The 18,676-nt window shown below is 35.6% G+C and overlaps 1 protein-coding gene across 2 annotated transcripts in view; it reads right to left on the bottom strand.

Moving 5' to 3' along the window:
* Positions 1-18,676, bottom strand: part of LOC113052916 (protein TANC1-like) — a 139,064-nt gene that overhangs the window by 84,001 nt on the left and 36,387 nt on the right. For both annotated transcript variants that reach the window (XM_026217394.1, XM_026217395.1), the window contains exon 4: positions 4,236-4,328. In XM_026217394.1, coding sequence (XP_026073179.1) covers positions 4,236-4,328 — 93 coding nt within the window. The remainder of the gene's footprint in view (positions 1-4,235; positions 4,329-18,676) is intronic.

Genomic DNA, 18,676 nt, shown 5'->3' on the forward strand with positions numbered 1-18,676 from the left:
CATTTTGAGATTTGCTAAAGATAACATTTAACAGTGTTTTCTAATACTTTTAAATTAATATGAAATAATTTGTGTTTTAATTGTGTGATGCAAAGGTCAGGTAAACTATGCTGCATCTCAGTAAAAATATGCAATAATAAATACAAATAATATACATAAATATGTATATTTGGGATTTGCTAAATATCACGTCTAACAGTGCTTTCCTATTAAACATTTAATATGTTTTGTATCATTTAATTATGACGTCATTCAATTTAATTATTAATTATTTTATTTTTAAATATGTTACACAAAGGTAAATGTCTAAGTAAAAAGCAAAAAAAAGACTGAAATAATTAATAATTAATGTCTAATATCATACACCATACAACCAATCTGATTCTAATAAACAAAAAACACAAAATCTATAATATCAAACAAAAACTAGTACAGCATCTAATATATTGGAGCAACAGTTTGTAGAAAATGCACTTTTCTTCACTGCTTTACGGACACATGATTTGCTCTTGGCAGCAGTTTTCAGACTCAACTGTTTTTGAGCGCTTTGACTTCAGGTGATGAGGAAACAAGTGCGTGTTAATAACTCTTTCAGTCAAGAAGCTGTAATTAACAATCATTATGAAGTACACACACACTGGGGTTAATTATGTGTTATTAATGCTATTAGTGAAGCATGCTGACTAATTCCACATGGCACTGTTTGCTTTCTTCCTTCAACTACACTTTTACTGAATGTTTGGGAGATCAGGCGTGAGAACAGGACAGAGCCGCCACATTCCCGGGAAGGTTGGGAAGTCTTGGGAATGCCGGGAGCTGTTTTGTGTCCCGCTGATAACCATGAGTTCAGGAGTTATAAAACTAAAAGAACTTTTGAAAACAATTAAAGCGAAAAAGCTAAACCTAAATAAAGCACTAATAATATAAAGCCCTAGTAATTTCACCAGTGCATGTGTTAACACTCCTCTCCTGCAGATGGCGATATGGAGTTAAAGTGGCGATAATGCAAATACACAACGCTTATGAATTGCTTCTTCATTGGGATTCTATTGTACATTATTACATTTAAACATCTGTGTAAATGCAATTAAAGTGTAAATAAGGATTTAAATTCAGAAGGTTTTGCTAAGTTTCAATGTCAAGCTATGAATGCTAACTCCTCAACTGCTTTTAAACAATACAAACTAAAACTTATAAAAACTATATTTTTAAAAATCATAGTGATTTGTATCTAAACTTATTAAAACTAAAATATGAAATATACATATACACAAAAAATATAAATGAAGCAAATCTTTTTACAAAATATATACAAAAACGCTCATGAACTGATGAACTGTAATTGCTTAAAAAAGTATGTATATATATATATATATATATATATATATATATATATATATATATATATATATATATATATATATGTATATATATATATATATGTATATATATATATAATATTTGTATAATTATTAAAATAGAAAACAATTAAATACCTGATATATAATAAATATATAAATATAAAATAATATATAAAAATATTTATTACGTTAATGAACTGATTGTTATGTTCATGAACTGATGTATTATAATTGCTAAATACATGAAATGAAAAATTATAAAATCTAATTATTAAATTACTAACAATAAATAAAATATTTCGATAAAACTTAAAAAAAAATTTAATGAACAGATTCTTAAACTACAATTGCTAAAACTAAGACTGAAGCTAAAACATTGACATATAGATACATTTATAGATACTGCAATTATCTTCCACCATGCAGATTTAACTGACATAAACCTAACTTTGATAGTCAGGGCTGACAGAAAATCTTGTGTTCATGAATATGATCATTTCAACATGACTTGAAGGCGATGTTAACCTGGAGCCTGTGGGAATGAATGGAGATGCTGCTATATATAAACTCTCTCAGGGTTAAAATAACATGTGACAGACCCCCATGTAAACAGTGTTGACCCTTATATGTGTGTGTGAAGGTATAGTTGAGCTAACTGGGCTGTGATTGAGATTTGAAAGGTATGCAGCACATAAACCAGCTAGAAAACAAGACCTACTTCAACACCCTTAACTATTCACACTATCTAAAGCATCTCACTTACAACAACTAACCAACACAAACAGCATGCTCAGAATGCCACATCAAATATTTCCCAAGGAACGAATATGTGTTATGCAAACTGCAAAAAAGAATCACTTTTTTCCCCTGAGATGAAAACTGGTTGGAGCTTGCTAAAATTACATTTATATATAAATGTAAAGGTCAGGGTGGCCAGTAATAAGTTCATATATCAATTAATTATTTTAATAATGCAAATTTAATGCAAAAAAATTAATAAATTTATATGAATAATAAATTAGTTATATATTTATACATTAATAATAAACTTTAATGATAGCAAATGTAATGCAAAAACATTGCTTAAATGTACCCAGTAGTCATTCAAATGTCAATACAATTATATACAATTATTTTATATATTTTAATAATATTATATTAATAATGATTGCTTGATAAAAAATAAAAAATAATAATAATAATAATAAAAATCCTAGTGCATCATTAGTTGTGAGACATCAATGTGAATGTCCAGCACCACATCAAGAAGAATCCCATGTTATACGCTACTTTAGTTTTTTTTTGGAAAACTCTGATGTCTCACGCTCTCCTGTGACCAACACAATCCAGTGTCCAGTGATATGATCTAAAGATACACACAGACAACACTGTTAACTCTGTGTCCGCCCAGCACAGAATCTGCACTACACACTACTGACAACACACGAGCACACTCTACACACACACACACACACACGCAATTATCCCATGAAGCAATGCATGAAGCAGATTTAATGACACACATACTGCTTTGCTTACATACATAATTTAACATAAAAACAGACAAAACATGACATTTAAGTAAATAAATGAAAGTTTCTCAAATGTTTGACCAACGAATTATGACTGCTCCAGAGTTGTGTATTTACAGCAAAAGGATTTCGACAATGGCACTATTTAGACATCAGGGAGGCCAATATTATGATCATATATCAATAATGCAATTTAATGATACCAAATGTAATGCAAAACATGTTTAATATAACTGAAGAGTAGTTTTATCCAATAAAAATAATAGCTTGGAAAAAAATAGATTTTTATTATGCATTTTACATAATAATAATAATGATAATATATTACACAATAATAATAGATTTTAATAATATTAAGAATGGATTTTGCCAATTTAACTCATGAAATGTGTCATTTTCGAGTGAAAAAATAAAAATAAATGGACAAAAATATATATTTAAAGATCATGTTGGCCAATATTATGTTCGTGGGTCAAATATGTTAAGATGTCCACATCAAAATACATTTATAAAAGTGATTTTATGTCCATAGATGTAAGTAAATTCTACTTTTAAGGTTTCAAATAAGTTTTTGGAGAATAAAATGTCAAGATTTGGTTTAAATAGACATTGTCATTCAGTGTAAAACAATATTTATGTAAAAATCAAACAACTTGCTTATTCTGATGTGTACATATACATAAAACAATAAGGGGGCATATTAAATTTGATTGTGTTTTAAATTAGCAAAAAAAATGACTGAGCAATGGGCAAAACCCAGGATAGTGGCAAATGTAAAAAAAAAAAATAATAATTAATTAAAACTAATTAGTATTTGGGGTGAAAGTAATTAGTCTTTTAATATGTCATAAATGTATATTTGTTGTAAATAGGCCTGCAAGATTATTACACTGAAAGATATTTTAGTTGGTCTCTTCTGTAAATCATAGCAAATGTACTGCAAAAAAAAAAAAAAAATTGACTTCAAATAAAATATTATAATATTATTTCGTTTTTTTATAATAATAATAATAATGTTCAGAAATGAATTATTAAATTATAGCAAATTTAAAGAAAAACTGCATTTTACCCAATACTCAATTATTATTATTTTTTATCATAAAAAAAAAAACAAAAATCACACAATATTATGATAATATTTAGAATAGATAATGGAACCAACAGAACATTTTAAATCTGAGCCTAATTAAAAATATGTATGTATTAAACCAATCTCCTGGTCATCTGTGACTGTGGGAGCACTGACGTCATCAACAATCTTCTACGCTATCCAATAAAAACAAAGGTTGATTCTGAAACACACACATCTCTGAGCTGAATCACAGCATGTGTGTTCACTCACCAGTCGCACCGTCGGGAAGCTTCCTCAGCGACGGCGTGATCGCATCTCCAGGAACGCGAGGACTCTCCACATACTTGGGCTTTCTGATGGGTCCTTCACAACAGAAAGAGACGTATGGAATCAGTCCAAGCTCAATTAGAAAGAGTCTTATGTAAAGAGTAAAGAGCGGGTGAATTCAGCAACAATCTCCACAGCTCGGGGAATGTGAACTACAGCAGGAAACCAGCGCTATTTAACTCTGAAGAGACGGGTGTGAGATCTTTGTGTGATAATGAGTGCGTTTCTCTCCGTCTACTCGTGCATGCACACATTATAAACACATTCCTCTACAAGAGACTCTATTTAAGGCCTTGAAACTGCAGTCCCAAACTATTTTACTTACATAATGTGAAGCAGACTTGATTTTTATTAATTAATAAATGCAAAGCTTCATACCAGAATGGAGACAGCTGATTGGAGGCAAGGGTTGGAAAAATAAACCGTTGTTTAAAAGTTTGGGGTTTTGAAAGAAGTCTTTTCTGACTGCATTTATTTGATCGAAAATACAGTAAAAATTTTGAAATATTATTACAATTTAAAATAACTGTTTTCTATGAGAATATATGATAAACTGTAATTTATTTCTGTGATGCTCCGCTGTATTTTCAGCATCATTCCTCCAGTCTTCAGTGTCACATGATCTTCAGAAATCATGCTAATATACTGATTTACTGCAAAAAAAAACAAAAAAAAAAAACATATTTGATTATTATCGTTTTATTTTTGATGAAACTGTGATACATTTTCTTTCAGGAGTTTTTGATGAATATAAAATAAAAAATTAAAAAACAATGACTAAAATTTTTTTAACAGTAGTCGTATGATGGAATTAAATATATTTTAAAAAGCATATTTTGGAAACAACATGCATAGATAAATCGAGCACAATACAACCAGAAACACATATTGAGTATGTAAACTGGGACCATTTTCATTTCATGTGTTAGCTACTGTACATTGTTTGCAAGCTGCAGCTAGTTGTCACTGAAACACTAATGTCGCTAACACAAATAATGTGTATAAAAAACAGCCTCAGGTTTGAGATGAAAGGCATCTGACACACAAAAGGTCATGCCATCCTGAAATTCCTCTCCGAAAGCGTCCTTCAGATCCCGCTCGAGCCCCATAAAGCTTGTAGGTTTTGATCAGGAGATCACAAATGAAACAGACACGTGTGTAAAGACAGACAGAAATCAGAGCTAGATGAAGGGATGATTCAAGCGAAGAAGTCCACATGAAATCATAACTGACCCGGTTTATTTTCTTCATGCACATCGCTGCTCTTATTGTGAATATTATGATGCAGTGAGATCAACAGTCTTCGTAATCATTTATCTCAATGCAATTACTTGCTTCATCTTTCGTTTCAGATGACAACCAAATCCTCAATTCTGATATGAAACACTCACTTATCAAGATCCAATAATAAAAATCCCAGATGCAAATGAGATTAAATAGAGAAGTTTGCTTAAGACTTCTTAGCAGGCTTCTTACCGTTTAATACAATTTAAACTGAGAAAAAAAAAAATTAATAATCACTTGAAATAAAATAAACATAAACAGTAAAAAAAAATATTATTCAGCAAGTTACCAAACATTTAAATTTTTATGTTAGTTTAAATTTAAATTAAATAAAAATGATACAATAATATAATAAAAACACAATGAAAACAAATAATACAAATTAAAACAAAAACTATAATATTGTATCAATGATAGTAAATTAGCAGCCCAAAAAACTATTTTAGAAACAACCACTATAAATAAATATTGGTTAAAATAAACACATAAATTTATTTATAAAATTAATTAACTACATAAATTAATGCATGCATTTATGCGTTTATACATACATTAAAAAAAAGAGTAAGTAACATACAAGTGATGCTTGAGTGTTCAAATATGTTTTGGGGCTGTATTAAAGCAAATTATGTTCCTTTTACACACTAAAACATTTAAAGACAGATTTTTACTATCAAAATCACTTTATATTTGAACATAATGTTAGTGGAAACAGTGGAAGCTGTGCATCTTGAGTAGCCTTTAATGCATCTCTACTGAAACACACACACACACACACACACACACAGACTGATAGTTAATGCTCTAATAGCTCTCTCACAGTGATGTACACTGCCATCTATTGACGCCTGCAGTGAAATGCAAACAAATGTTAAACCACATGACACAGAAGTCCATTTCTGTTGGTAATTCATATGATATTCATGAAAACCCTTTTAAAGTTGGCATCAGTGGCAGTGTGACAATTCATATATTAGTTCTGCCACTGAGTTGAAAATGGCACGGCTGATTCATGTATTCGTGTGGAAGAAAATACTCATATATTTTATTCCATAAAGTTCTTGAACAGGTTTTGGCTTTAGGGGAGAGATAGTAAATCCACACACACACTAACATCACCGATCAACATGAACCCAGCCGGATCATACTGGTTCTGCAGGACCTTCTGGACTCTGAAACGCTATTTCTTTAAAAGGCATGATCAAATCATGTTCAGACATGTTCTCATCAAACTCATCTAAAGATGAGGACATGAGGATCATCCTCAGATTTTAAATCAGTTTCTGACATTTTTGTTCAGACCAATGTGAAAACTGGACCAAATCTTTTAAGCAGATAAAATGCCTAATTTATCATTTTGACTCATTCTTTTCTTAACGATTACTGAAATGTGAGGTGTGTCATTTTATAAAACATTACTTGAACATGTGGTTCATGTTAGTAGATAATATATTTAGTTTGTTTTAAAGTTATTTTTCATTTATATGCAAACAAAGAGTGCATGGAGTGCTTCATTAATTGCTGTTTGTTAAATTGGGTGAAATGATTTCAGTGTGAGTTTTTGAACACTTCTAGCACATCATTTATTAGTTAGTTAGTTAGTTAGTTAGTTAAAGGGCTTTTACAAAGAAAAAAAAAAGATGTTTGGTTTAACATATTTTGATTAGACAAAGTAACAATTATGAAAAACCTAGAATATTTCAGAATACATTGTCAGGTTAGCACCTGTAAAAACAACAAAAACTTTTAAAAAAATCAACCCAGTGTTCAATTCATTGTGAAAAGATGCTAACTAATATTATTGCCATCTTAACAGATTTATATTTTATAGAGTAAAAGACTTATAAACAGGATATTTAGATAATATATTTGTCAAGAAATATATAATAAATATAAATATAAGATAAGATTCACAATAAACAAATACAAAAATTATATGAAAATGAAAAAATATATATTAAAATAAAATATTATTAAATACAAAATATAAGAATACAAAACAATAATAAAACTATTACACAAATAGAATACATTCTATTTTATATTAAAACAAAAATATTATAAAATTAATACAAAATATAATATGATGCTAAAAAAATCTAAGAATAAAATGTAAAATACATTTTATTTTATAATAAAATATAAAATACAATTCACATTAAAAAACATTAATATAAAAATGTAAATAAATATAAATTATATTTTATATTAAAACAAAATATTATAAAATAAATATAAAATATACCAATACAAAACAAAACAAATATTATAAAATAAATAAAATACAAGACCATATATAATCTAAGAATAAAATGTTAAATAAATGTTATTTTATAATAAAATAAAAAATAAAATTCAAAATAAAAAATTATAAATATAAAAATTAATTAAATCAAATAAATTATATTTAATATTAAAACAAAATATTGTTAAATAAATATAAAATACAATACAAAAGAATAATAAGAAATATTATAAAAATAGAATACATAATATTTTATATTAAAACAAATTATTATAAAATAAATATAATAAATACATAAATAAGCTAGGAATCAGCTTCCCTATAAATCTCTCTAATGTACATCTGTTTTAGAAATTGGGATGGAAATGCATTTCTGGATCCGTCTCAAAGTACACATGATAGCAGAACACGTGTAAGACATGGTAAATGGATTAATAGCTAGACAGATGGTTTTAGTGTAAATGTCGACAGGGCATGAGGACCTTCAGGACGTTTAAAGTGAGACTAAGATCATTGCCCTCGATTACAGTTTAGAGCAGCGTTTAGAACGCTTCTGTCACACACATTCATATAAAAACACAAACACACATTAAACACTTTAAATCAGATCTGTCGTGACAGTCAAACATGCTTTATTAATCCAAGCTTTAAAACAAAAGAGTATCTTAAGGCACTGAACCCAACATCCTGAAAGATACTCCATCTCCCATCTCTCTGAAGACATCTTCGTCTCAACATCTGCTAACACCATCTACACTATATCACTGGACAGCCTCGCTGTTACTGAAACAACTTCAGCAGTGCGCCTGACCTTTGACCTTGAGAGGTAATGACACAAAGTCTCCAGTAGAGGTCAGTTATGAGGCAAAGTGTCGCTCTCTCTCCTGATTAAAACAGCACATAATATGTGTCAGCGTCATGTGACAGGGCTTTAATAGGATCAATAACCCGCTGGTTTGAGGAAACAGTGCTTTAGCTCAAAAGGAGACCGCCACAGTTCGGTGTTATTCCTTCAGCATTTACACTCTGAGTTTTATAAATAAATATTATTATATATCTAAAAAATGTTTGAACTAAAAAAAAAATACACACACACACACAGACACACTTTTCTCACCATATGTGGCTGCTTTGAAAGGAATAGTTTCTGAACAGTAACTGATTGGTTAACTTCATTACCTGTTCTTTTTTAAATGAGCTCATATCATATTTTCCTGTGGTCAGCAAAGACCACACACTGTCCACACGAACCTCATCACGCTCCGAACAACAACAAGCATCCCAGAGTCCCTTCGGCACAGTCGAATAAGGATCATTCGGTCATGATCATCCAGGGTTTAAGACAATAACTTGAATACTATCCATGTTATTACTTCCACAATCTAAAAGAGGGGGGTGTCCATGTATCAAGTCCACCTGAACCTAATTCTGATCATTTCTATAATTCCTCCATGTGAAGATTTTTCCAGAAAATCCTCTGCTTGAATAGATAAACAGGTTACATGATATAAACACTGATGTTTAGAGTAAGTCATGCATGACTAAGATGGTTTGAAGGGTTAAATTATAGATTCATTTTAAAATGACAAAGTTTTTGATTCATCAGAATTAATTATTTATTTTTTGAAGAATTCTTACTCTTTTTTTTCTTTTTTTTAAATGTTTTTTTTATGAAATTTTAAATGTTTTTCTAAAAATACATGAAAAAAAACTATCACTGTTAATGGATATCTATTGTTATAGGTGATATACACTACTGATCAATCGTAGAAGTCTCCTCTACTCGCCAAGGCTGCATTTATTTAATCAGAATTACAGTTAAAATTATAAAATATTATTACAACTTAAAATAGCGGTTTCTACTTGAATATATGTTAAAATGTAATTTATTTCTGTGATGCACAGCTGAATTTTCAGCATCATTCCTCCAGTCTTCAGTGTCACATGATTTTCAGAAATCATGAAAATATGATGATTTACTGCTTAATAAACATTTATGATTATTATCAACGTTGAAAACAGTTGTGCTGACAGATATTTGGGTGGAAACTTGATTCTTTGATGAACAAAGTAAAAAAAAAAAATTTTATTTGAAAACGAAATCATTTGGGACATTATAAATGTATTGACTGGCACTTTTGATCAATTTATTGCATCCTTGCTGAATAAAAGTATGAGCTTTTAAACAGTAGAGCAAAGGAAAAAATGGTTAAATATAATTTTTTACTTTAGTTCATTTAAAACTACATGCAGCTGTCCCAACCAACATTTTTTGAGATTTGCAGAGGTCCAAACAAACCCTCAAATCTCAATGTTTCCCACATCTGTAATAAATCCCTGCTTGAGGCTCTGGTACTCCAGGCAGATCTCATTTGGACGTTTATCCTTCTTTAATTGTCAGACTAATGAAATGTGCAAAGGGCAAATTCGTCTGAGTGTGTCGTCTGTTTCCGGTGCCTTCAAAGCATTGATCCCTTCTTCAAAGCGAGCTGCTGAATCCACAAACACGAGGAGCAGATGTGAGCGAGAGGCCAAAGTGACCACTGAAAGGATTTCAATCATCTGTGCTAAATCCTCCAAAAACAAAGTCCAGAGACACACTGCAAACTATTTGAAGATCTCAGCTGCTCATGGCCTTGCCCTTAACACAGGGATGGTGTGAAAACACACACACACATACACACACACACACACACACACGTACACACAAACTAAATCAACGTGCAAATTAACTTCAACCTTACATACAAAATACAAGGAGTCAAAGCTAAACGAATGCACGAGAACACACAATAATACAACTTGACGAACTTGAAATTTGAAATGCAGAAACACAAAAGAAAACAAAAGTCTAAATCTAAGATCTCAGTATGAACCTAAATGATTTTTTATGATAATTAAGCACATTTTCCAACAATTTGTTATCATAGATATAAGGAAAAAATCTTGTTACTGTGATACCAAAAATAAATAATATAATATAATAGTGCTGTCAGTCAAAAAAAAAAAAAAATCAGAAATTAATCACAATTGAATTGCAATATTTTCACATTCAATCTTCAAATTCATGTAGAAACAATATAAAGACAGTATATTCGTTATATTAGTTTAAATAGGCGTTAGGGCTGCACGATATTGGAAAAAAAAGACATTGCAATATTTTATTTTTCTGCTATATATATTGAGATATGAAATCTAATCTAATTTTTTCTTACAAACAAAAATGGGGTGAGCACACTTACGTTCTCATTTTAAATGATTGAAACATCGACACCATCGTGTCAACTGATTAATATGCGCGAGGGAGAGAGAGCAAGACAGCGCTCGTGTTGTTTGAAGACGGTGAGTGTGCGGCCGGGGCCTCGCTCGCTCGCTCTCTCTCTCTCTCTCCCACTCTCTCGCGCTCTCTCTCTCTCTCGCGCTCTCTCTCGCGCTCTTTCTCTCGATCCCTCTCTATCTCCCGCTCTCTCTCCCTCTCGCACGCTCTCTCTCTCTCTCTCGCACGCTCTCGCGCTCTCTCTCTCTCTCGCGCTCTCTCTCTCTTGCGCTCTCTTTCGCGCTCTCTCTCTCTCTCTCGCACGCTCTCGCGCTCTTTCTCTCTCTATCCCTCTCTATCTCCCGCTGTCTCTCTCCCGCTCTCTCTCCCTCTCGCACGCTCTCTCTCTCTCTCGCACGCTCTCGCGCTCTCTCTCTCTCTCGCGCTCTCTCTCTCTTGCGCTCTCTTTCGCGCTCTCTCTCTCCCTCTCGCACGCTCTCTCTCTCTCTCGCACGCTCTCGCGCTCTCTCTCTCTCTCGCGCTCTCTCTCTCTTGCGCTCTCTTTCGCGCTCTCTCTCTCCCTCTCGCACGCTCTCTCTCTCTCTCGCACGCTCTCGCGCTCTCTCTCTCTCTCGCGCTCTCTCTCTCTTGCGCTCTCTTTCGCGCTCTCTCTCTCCCTCTCGCACGCTCTCTCTCTCTCTCTCGCACGCTCTCGCGCTCTCTCTCTCTCTCGCGCTCTCTCTCTCTTGCGCTCTCTTTCGCGCTCTCTCTCTCTCTCTCGCACGCTCTCGCGCTCTTTCTCTCTCTATCCCTCTCTATCTCCCGCTGTCTCTCTCCCGCTCTCTCTCCCTCTCGCACGCTCTCGCGCTCTCTCTCTATCCCTCTCTCTCTCCCGCTCTCTCTCTCCCGCTCTCTCTCTCCCGCTCTCTCTCTCCCGCTCTCTCTCTCCCGCTCTCTCTCTCTCGCTCTCTCTCTCCCGCTCTCTCTCTCCCGCTCTCTCTCTCTCCCGCTCTCTCTCCCCCGCTCTCTCTCCCCCGCTCTCTCTCCCCCGCTCTCTCTCCCCCGCTCTCTCTCCCCCGCTCTCTCTCCCCCGCTCTCTCTCCCCCGCTCTCTCTCCCCCGCTCTCTCTCTCTCCCGCTCTCTCTCCCCCGCTCTCTCTCCCCCGCTCTCTCTCTCTCTCCCGCTCTCTCTCTCCCGCTCGCTCTCTCTCCCCCGCTCTCTCTCTCTCTCTCTCTCTCTCTGTGTGTGTGTGTGTGTTTGCGCGCGCATGCATGAGCGTCTGAGCTGAACGAGCGTGGAAGGCGAGAGCGCTGGCCTGCGGGCTGTGTGAGTTTTTCTATCTTTTCTTTGGCAAAGTTTTTTTGTGTGTATTTGTGGAGGTTTTTGCTTGGAGCTAGGGAGAGCGTTCAGCGTGCGCTGTCGGAGATGGCAGCAGCGGAGAGCGTACAGCTTGATAAGCTAACGCGACGGAATGGCATTAAAGTCATCTCCGCGGAGCGCTGCTCTATAGAGGGCTGCAGTATAGCAGTTGCTCAAGTTGTGGGGTATAACAGTATCTTGTCGGCATCTAGGATGAACAGTGCATTTGTTTTATTCCTAGATGACGTGAACAAGGTTAATGAGATAGTCGCTAGTGGAATTGTGTTGAATGATTCGTACACACCGGTAATGCCTTTGATTCAACCGGCGAAAAAGATCTTGTTGTCTAACGTTCCACCTTTTATAAAGGATGAAGTGATCCAAAGAGAACTGGTCAGGCACGGAAAAGTTGTTTCGCAGTTTAAAAAAATCAATTTAAATTGCAAATCGGCACAGTTGAAGCATGTTGTTTCTTTCCGGCGGCAGGTGTATATGATTCTGAATAATGAGAGTGCGGAGTTGAATCTCGCTTTAAAGTTTAGAATTGATGATTTTGATTATGTGATTTACGTTACATCGGAGACAATGAAATGTTTTAAATGTGGACAAGGAAGACATCTTGCTCGTGAGTGTCCTGAAAATGTGGAACACGATGCAGGCCAACGGAATGGTATTGAAGGTGAGGGACAGAAAATTAATGTGGAGAATGGGAATCAGGAAAAAGGAGGGGGAGTGCTTGAGAGTGGTGAACAAACTAATCAAAAAGAAACTGTAAATGGAACTAATGAGAAAGAAGTAGAAGGGGAAATTGAAAAAGTAAATGATGCTGCTGGACCTTATGTGAATGTAGAAGTCTCAGGAGACATCGATATGGTGGAGGATGACAATCTGTTTAAAACACCGACTTTAAAGAGAAAAACAAGTGAAATTAAAGCTGCAAGCAGCGATGAACGGGCCCTCGCACACGGGCTCACCGGCAGCGAGTGGCTTTAGTAAATAGGTGAACGGTGAGAAACATGCTTTTAAACTCATAAATATAAGTGGAATATATCAAAGTTAACTCCATATTTGTGCCAATCTTTGTGTTGCCAGCAGGTGGTGCTCTCATTATAATGGACTATTGGCCTTCAGATGTGTTCAGGGCAGGACTCTTATCGAACATGTGAAGTTTGGGGAAGATCGAACAAATTATGCCTGAGTTACAACAACTTCTCTTGCTGTGGCGAGACATCAAAAGTTGTCATGACCCCATAGACATGCCCTTTAACAAAAACTCAAGATCTCCACAAGTAAACATTGCACAGGCCTTTAGATTAGACTGACTACAAAAAATACATTAATCTCAAAAAAATTCTAGGAGTAGTTTGTCACAGCATACAACATGTCACTTCCTGTTGCCAGCAGGTGGCGCTATGACTATAACTGAATATGGGCATGTAGATCTGTTAAGGGCAGAAGTCTTATCTAACATGTGAAGTTTGGGGCAGATTGGACATTGTAAGTCTGAGTAACAGCAACTTCCTTTTTCATGGCGAAACATAGAATTTTGTCAGGCCGCCATGGACACGCCCTTTAACGAAACCTCAAAATCTTCGCAATTTAACATCGCAAACGCCTTTAGATTTAACTGACCAAGTTTGGTGTTGATCTGAATATAACTCTAGGAGTAGTTTGTTAAAGTACAACCCCTGAAAATGGCAAAAACAATGCCAATTTTGCAGAGAAAATTCTAAATAACCGACTTCCTGATGGGATTCGGATTTCGTAACATGGGACTTTTTTGTAGGTATTGGTGTGTTACATGTGTGTACCGATTTTTGTACATGTACGTGAAAAATAGCTCGAGGCGCACTCCATTGAATGTGCATATGCACTCCATTGAAAGTTTATAGGTGGCGCTATCGAGCCATTTTGCCACACCCAATGGAATATTGGCCTTCAGATCTGTTCAGGCCATGACCCTTATCACACATGTGAAGTTTGGGCAAGATCGGACACTTTATGCCTGAGTTATAACATCTTTTATTCCCATGACGAGACATCGAACTTGTTCATGGCGCCATGGACACGCCTTTTAACAAAAACTCAAGATCTTCACAACTAAACATCACACAGGTCTTTAGATTAGACTGACCACATAAAAGACATTGATGTCATAAAATTTCTAGAAATAGTCTGTCACAGTGTAAAATATGTCACTTCCTGTTGCCAATAGGTGGCGCTATGACTATAACTGAATATGGGCATGTAGATCTGTTCAGGTCAAGAGTCTTATCCAACATGTGAAGTTTGGGGCAGATTGGACATTGTATGTCTGAGTTACAGCAACTTCCTTTTTCATGGCGAAACATCGAAATTTGTCAGGCCGCCATGGACACGCCCTTTAACGAAACCTCAAGTCCTTCGCAATTTAACATCGCAAATGGCTTTAGATTACACTGACCAAGTTTGGTGTTGATCTGAATAAATCTCTAGGAGGAGTTCGTTAAAGTACAACCCCTGAAAATGGCAAAAACAACACCAATTTTGCAGGGAAAATTCAAAATAACCGACTTCCTGTTGGGATTCGGATTTCGTACCAAGAGACTTTTTTGTAGATATTGGTGAGTTACATGTGTGTATCAATTTTTGTACATGTACGTGAAACATAGCTCGAGGCACACTCCGTTGAAAGTGTATAGGTGGCGCTATCGAGCCATTTTTGCCACACCCGATGGAATATTGGCCTTCAGATGTATTCAGGCCAGGATTCTTATCACACATGTGAAGTTTGGGGAAGATCGGACATTTTATGCCTGAGTTATAACATCTTTTATTCACATGGCGAGACATCGAACTTCGCCATGGTGCCGTGGACACGCCTTTTAACGAAAACTCAAGATCTTCACAACTGAACATCGCACAGGCCTTTAGATTAGACTGACCACAAAAAAGACATTGATGTCAAAAAATTTCTAGGAGTAGTTCGTCACAGCGTAAAATATGACACTTCCTGTTGCCAATAGGTGGCGCTATGACTATAACTGAATATGGGCATGTCAATCTGTTCAGGTTCAGAGTTTCATCAAACATGTGAAGTTTGGGGCAGATTGGACATTGTATGTGTGAGTTATAGCAACTTCATTTTTCATGGCGAATCATCGAAATTCGCCAGGCCGCCACGGACACGCCCTTCAACGAAAACTCAAGATCTTCGCAATTTAATGTCGCAAAGGCCTTTAGATTAGGCATACCAAATTTGGTGTTGATTTGAAGAAATCTCTAGGAGGAGTTCGTTAAAATACAACACATGGAAATGACCAAAATTGCACAAAATTTGCTCATAATATTAAAAATAACCGACTTCCTGTTGGGTTTAGAATTTTGGTCCAAGAGTCTTTTTTGTAGGTATTGGTGTGTTACATATGTGTGCCAATTTTCGTGCATGTACGTGAAACATAGCTGGAAGGCTGTTGATTTTCTTAGTATAGGTGGCGCTGTCGAACCATTTTGCCACACCCTCTTCTGAATCCTATATCAGACGAAAATTTTCACCAGGTTTGACGCGTGTGCAAAGTTTCATGACTTTTTGAGCATGTTAAAGCCCTCAAAAATGCGATTCATTCGGGAGAAGAAGAAGAAGAATAATAATAATAATAATTAAAGCTGCAAGCAGCGATGAACGGGCCCTCGCACCTGGGCTCACCGCAATCGTGTGGCTTTAGTAAAAAGGTGAAGGTGAGAAATATGCATTTCAAATCGTTAATATAAGTGTAATATGTCAAAGTCACTTATATGTGCCAATTTTCCTGTTGCCAATAGGTGGCGCTATCATTATAATGGAATATTGGCCTTCAGATGTGTTCAGGCTAGGAGTATTATCGAACATGTGAAGTTTGGGGAATATCGAACATTTCAAGCCTGAGTTACAACAACTTCTCTTGCTGTGGCGAGACATCAAATTTTGTCATGGCGCCATGGACACTCCCTTTAACAAAATCTAAAGATCTCCACAATTTAACATTGCAAAGACCTTTAGATTAGACTGACCAAAATAAAATGTTGATGTCATAAAATTTCTTGGAGTAGTTCTTTGCGGTGTAAAACATGACACTTCCTGTTGCCAGCAGGTGGCGCTATGACTATGACTGAATATGGGCATGTAGATCTGTTAAGGGCAGAAGTCTTATCTAACATGTGAAGTTTGAGGCAGATTGGACATTGTATGTCTGAGTTACAGCAACTTCCTTTTTCATGGCGAAACATCGAAATTTGTCAGGCCGCCATGGACACGCCCTTTAACGAAACCTCAAGATCTTCGCAATTTAACATCGCAAAGGGCTTAAGATTACACTGACCAAGTTTGGTGTTGATCTGAATAAATCTCTAGGAGGAGTTTGTTAAAGTACAACCCCTGAAAATGGCAAAAACAACACCAATTTTGCAGGGAAAATTCAAAATAACCAACTTCCTGTTGGGATTCGCATTTCGTACCAGGAGACTTTTTTGTAGCTATTGGTGTGTTACATATGTGTACCGATTTTCGTACATGTACGTGACACGTAGCTCGAGGCGCACTCCATTGAAAGTGTATAGGTGGCGCTATCGAGCCATTTTGCCACACCCAATGGAATATTGGCCTCCAGATGTGGGCAGGTCAGTACTCTTATCAAACAGGTGAAGTTTGGGCAAGATCTGATATTTTATGCCTGAGTTACAACAACTTCTACTCCCATGGCGAGACATCGAACTTTGTCACAGCGCCATGGACACGCCCTTTAACGAAAACTCAAGATCTTCACAGTTTAACATTGCACAGGCCTTTAGATTAGACTGACCACAAAAAAGACATTGATGTCATAAAATTTCTAGGAGTAGTTCTTCGGAGCATAAAATATGTCACTTCCTGTTGCCAATAGGTGGCGCTATGACTATAACTGAATATGGGCATGTCAATCTGTTCAGTTCCAGAGTCTTATCAACCATGTGAAGTTTGGGGCAGATTGGACATTGTATGTCTGAGTTATAGCAACTTCATTTTTCATGGCGAATCATCGAAATTCGCCAGGCCGCCACTGACACGCCCTTCGATGAAAACTCAAAATCTTCGCAATTTAACATCGCAAAGGCCTTTAGATTAGGCATGCTAAATTTGGTGTTGATCTGAATAAGTCTCTAGGAGGAGTTCGTTAAAATACAACTCATGGAAATGGCAAAAATTACACAAAATTTGCTCATATTATTAAAAATAACCGACTTCCTGTTGGGATTCGGATTTCGTACCAGGAGACTTTTTTGTAGCTATTGGTGTGTTACATATGTGTACCGATTTTCATACATGTACGTGAAACATAGCTCGAGGCGCACACCGTTGAAAGTGTATAGGTGGCGCTGTCGAGCCATTTTGCCACACCCACTTCTGAAACCCATATCAGATGTAAATTTTCGCCGGTTCTGAGGTGTGTGCAAAGTTTCATGACTTTTTGAGTATGTTTAGGCCCTCAAAAATGCGATTCATTTTGGAGAAGAAGAATAATAATAATAATAATAAACGGAGCAATTCCAATAGGGTCCTCACACCATCGGTGCTCGGGCCCTAATAAACAAAGCAGATACAAGAGGGTCCTCACACCATCGGTGCTCGGGCCCTAAAAAGTAGAGGAAAAAAAGCTAGGAAAGAGCAGGTTCAAGAAGATCAGATAAATGAAAAGATGGTTCAAGAAACCATGCCTGACATTGAACAAAATAACTCAGATGACTCTGTGACAGAAAGTGATTGTGAATCCGTAAGTTCAGTTGACTCAGTTTCTCAAAGAAGATCTGGGAGGAGTGCTTACACCCTTGAAAAAATTAAATCTTTTTTGCAGAACACAAAAGGCATGAAGGGTGTTCAAGTACAAGAGTTTTTTCCTGATACTGAAATGTTCATAGAGGCTGCAAAAATGTCAATGAAAGAAATTGGTTTAGGGGGTCTCACAGAGCAGGAAGTATACAGGTTAAAGAAATTTGTTCAAAAGGTGAGATCCAAAAGATTAAATGATGAAAAGGAAGTGTTTTAATTTTTCTTTTTTCTTTGTCAATTTCTTGTTTTTGTTTTGCACAGTTTCTTTTTTTTCTCATTTATTTATGAGTAATTTAAGACTGGGCAGCCTGAACATGAATGGTGCAAGAGATTTCAGAAAAAGAGCAATACTTTATGAGTTGATAAGGCAAAAAAAGATTGATGTCATGTTTCTTCAAGAAACACATAGTGATTTAAAA

This window comes from Carassius auratus, chromosome 34 (genome assembly GCF_003368295.1).
Source record: "Carassius auratus strain Wakin chromosome 34, ASM336829v1, whole genome shotgun sequence".
In the NCBI taxonomy this organism is placed as follows: Eukaryota; Metazoa; Chordata; class Actinopteri; order Cypriniformes; family Cyprinidae; genus Carassius; species Carassius auratus.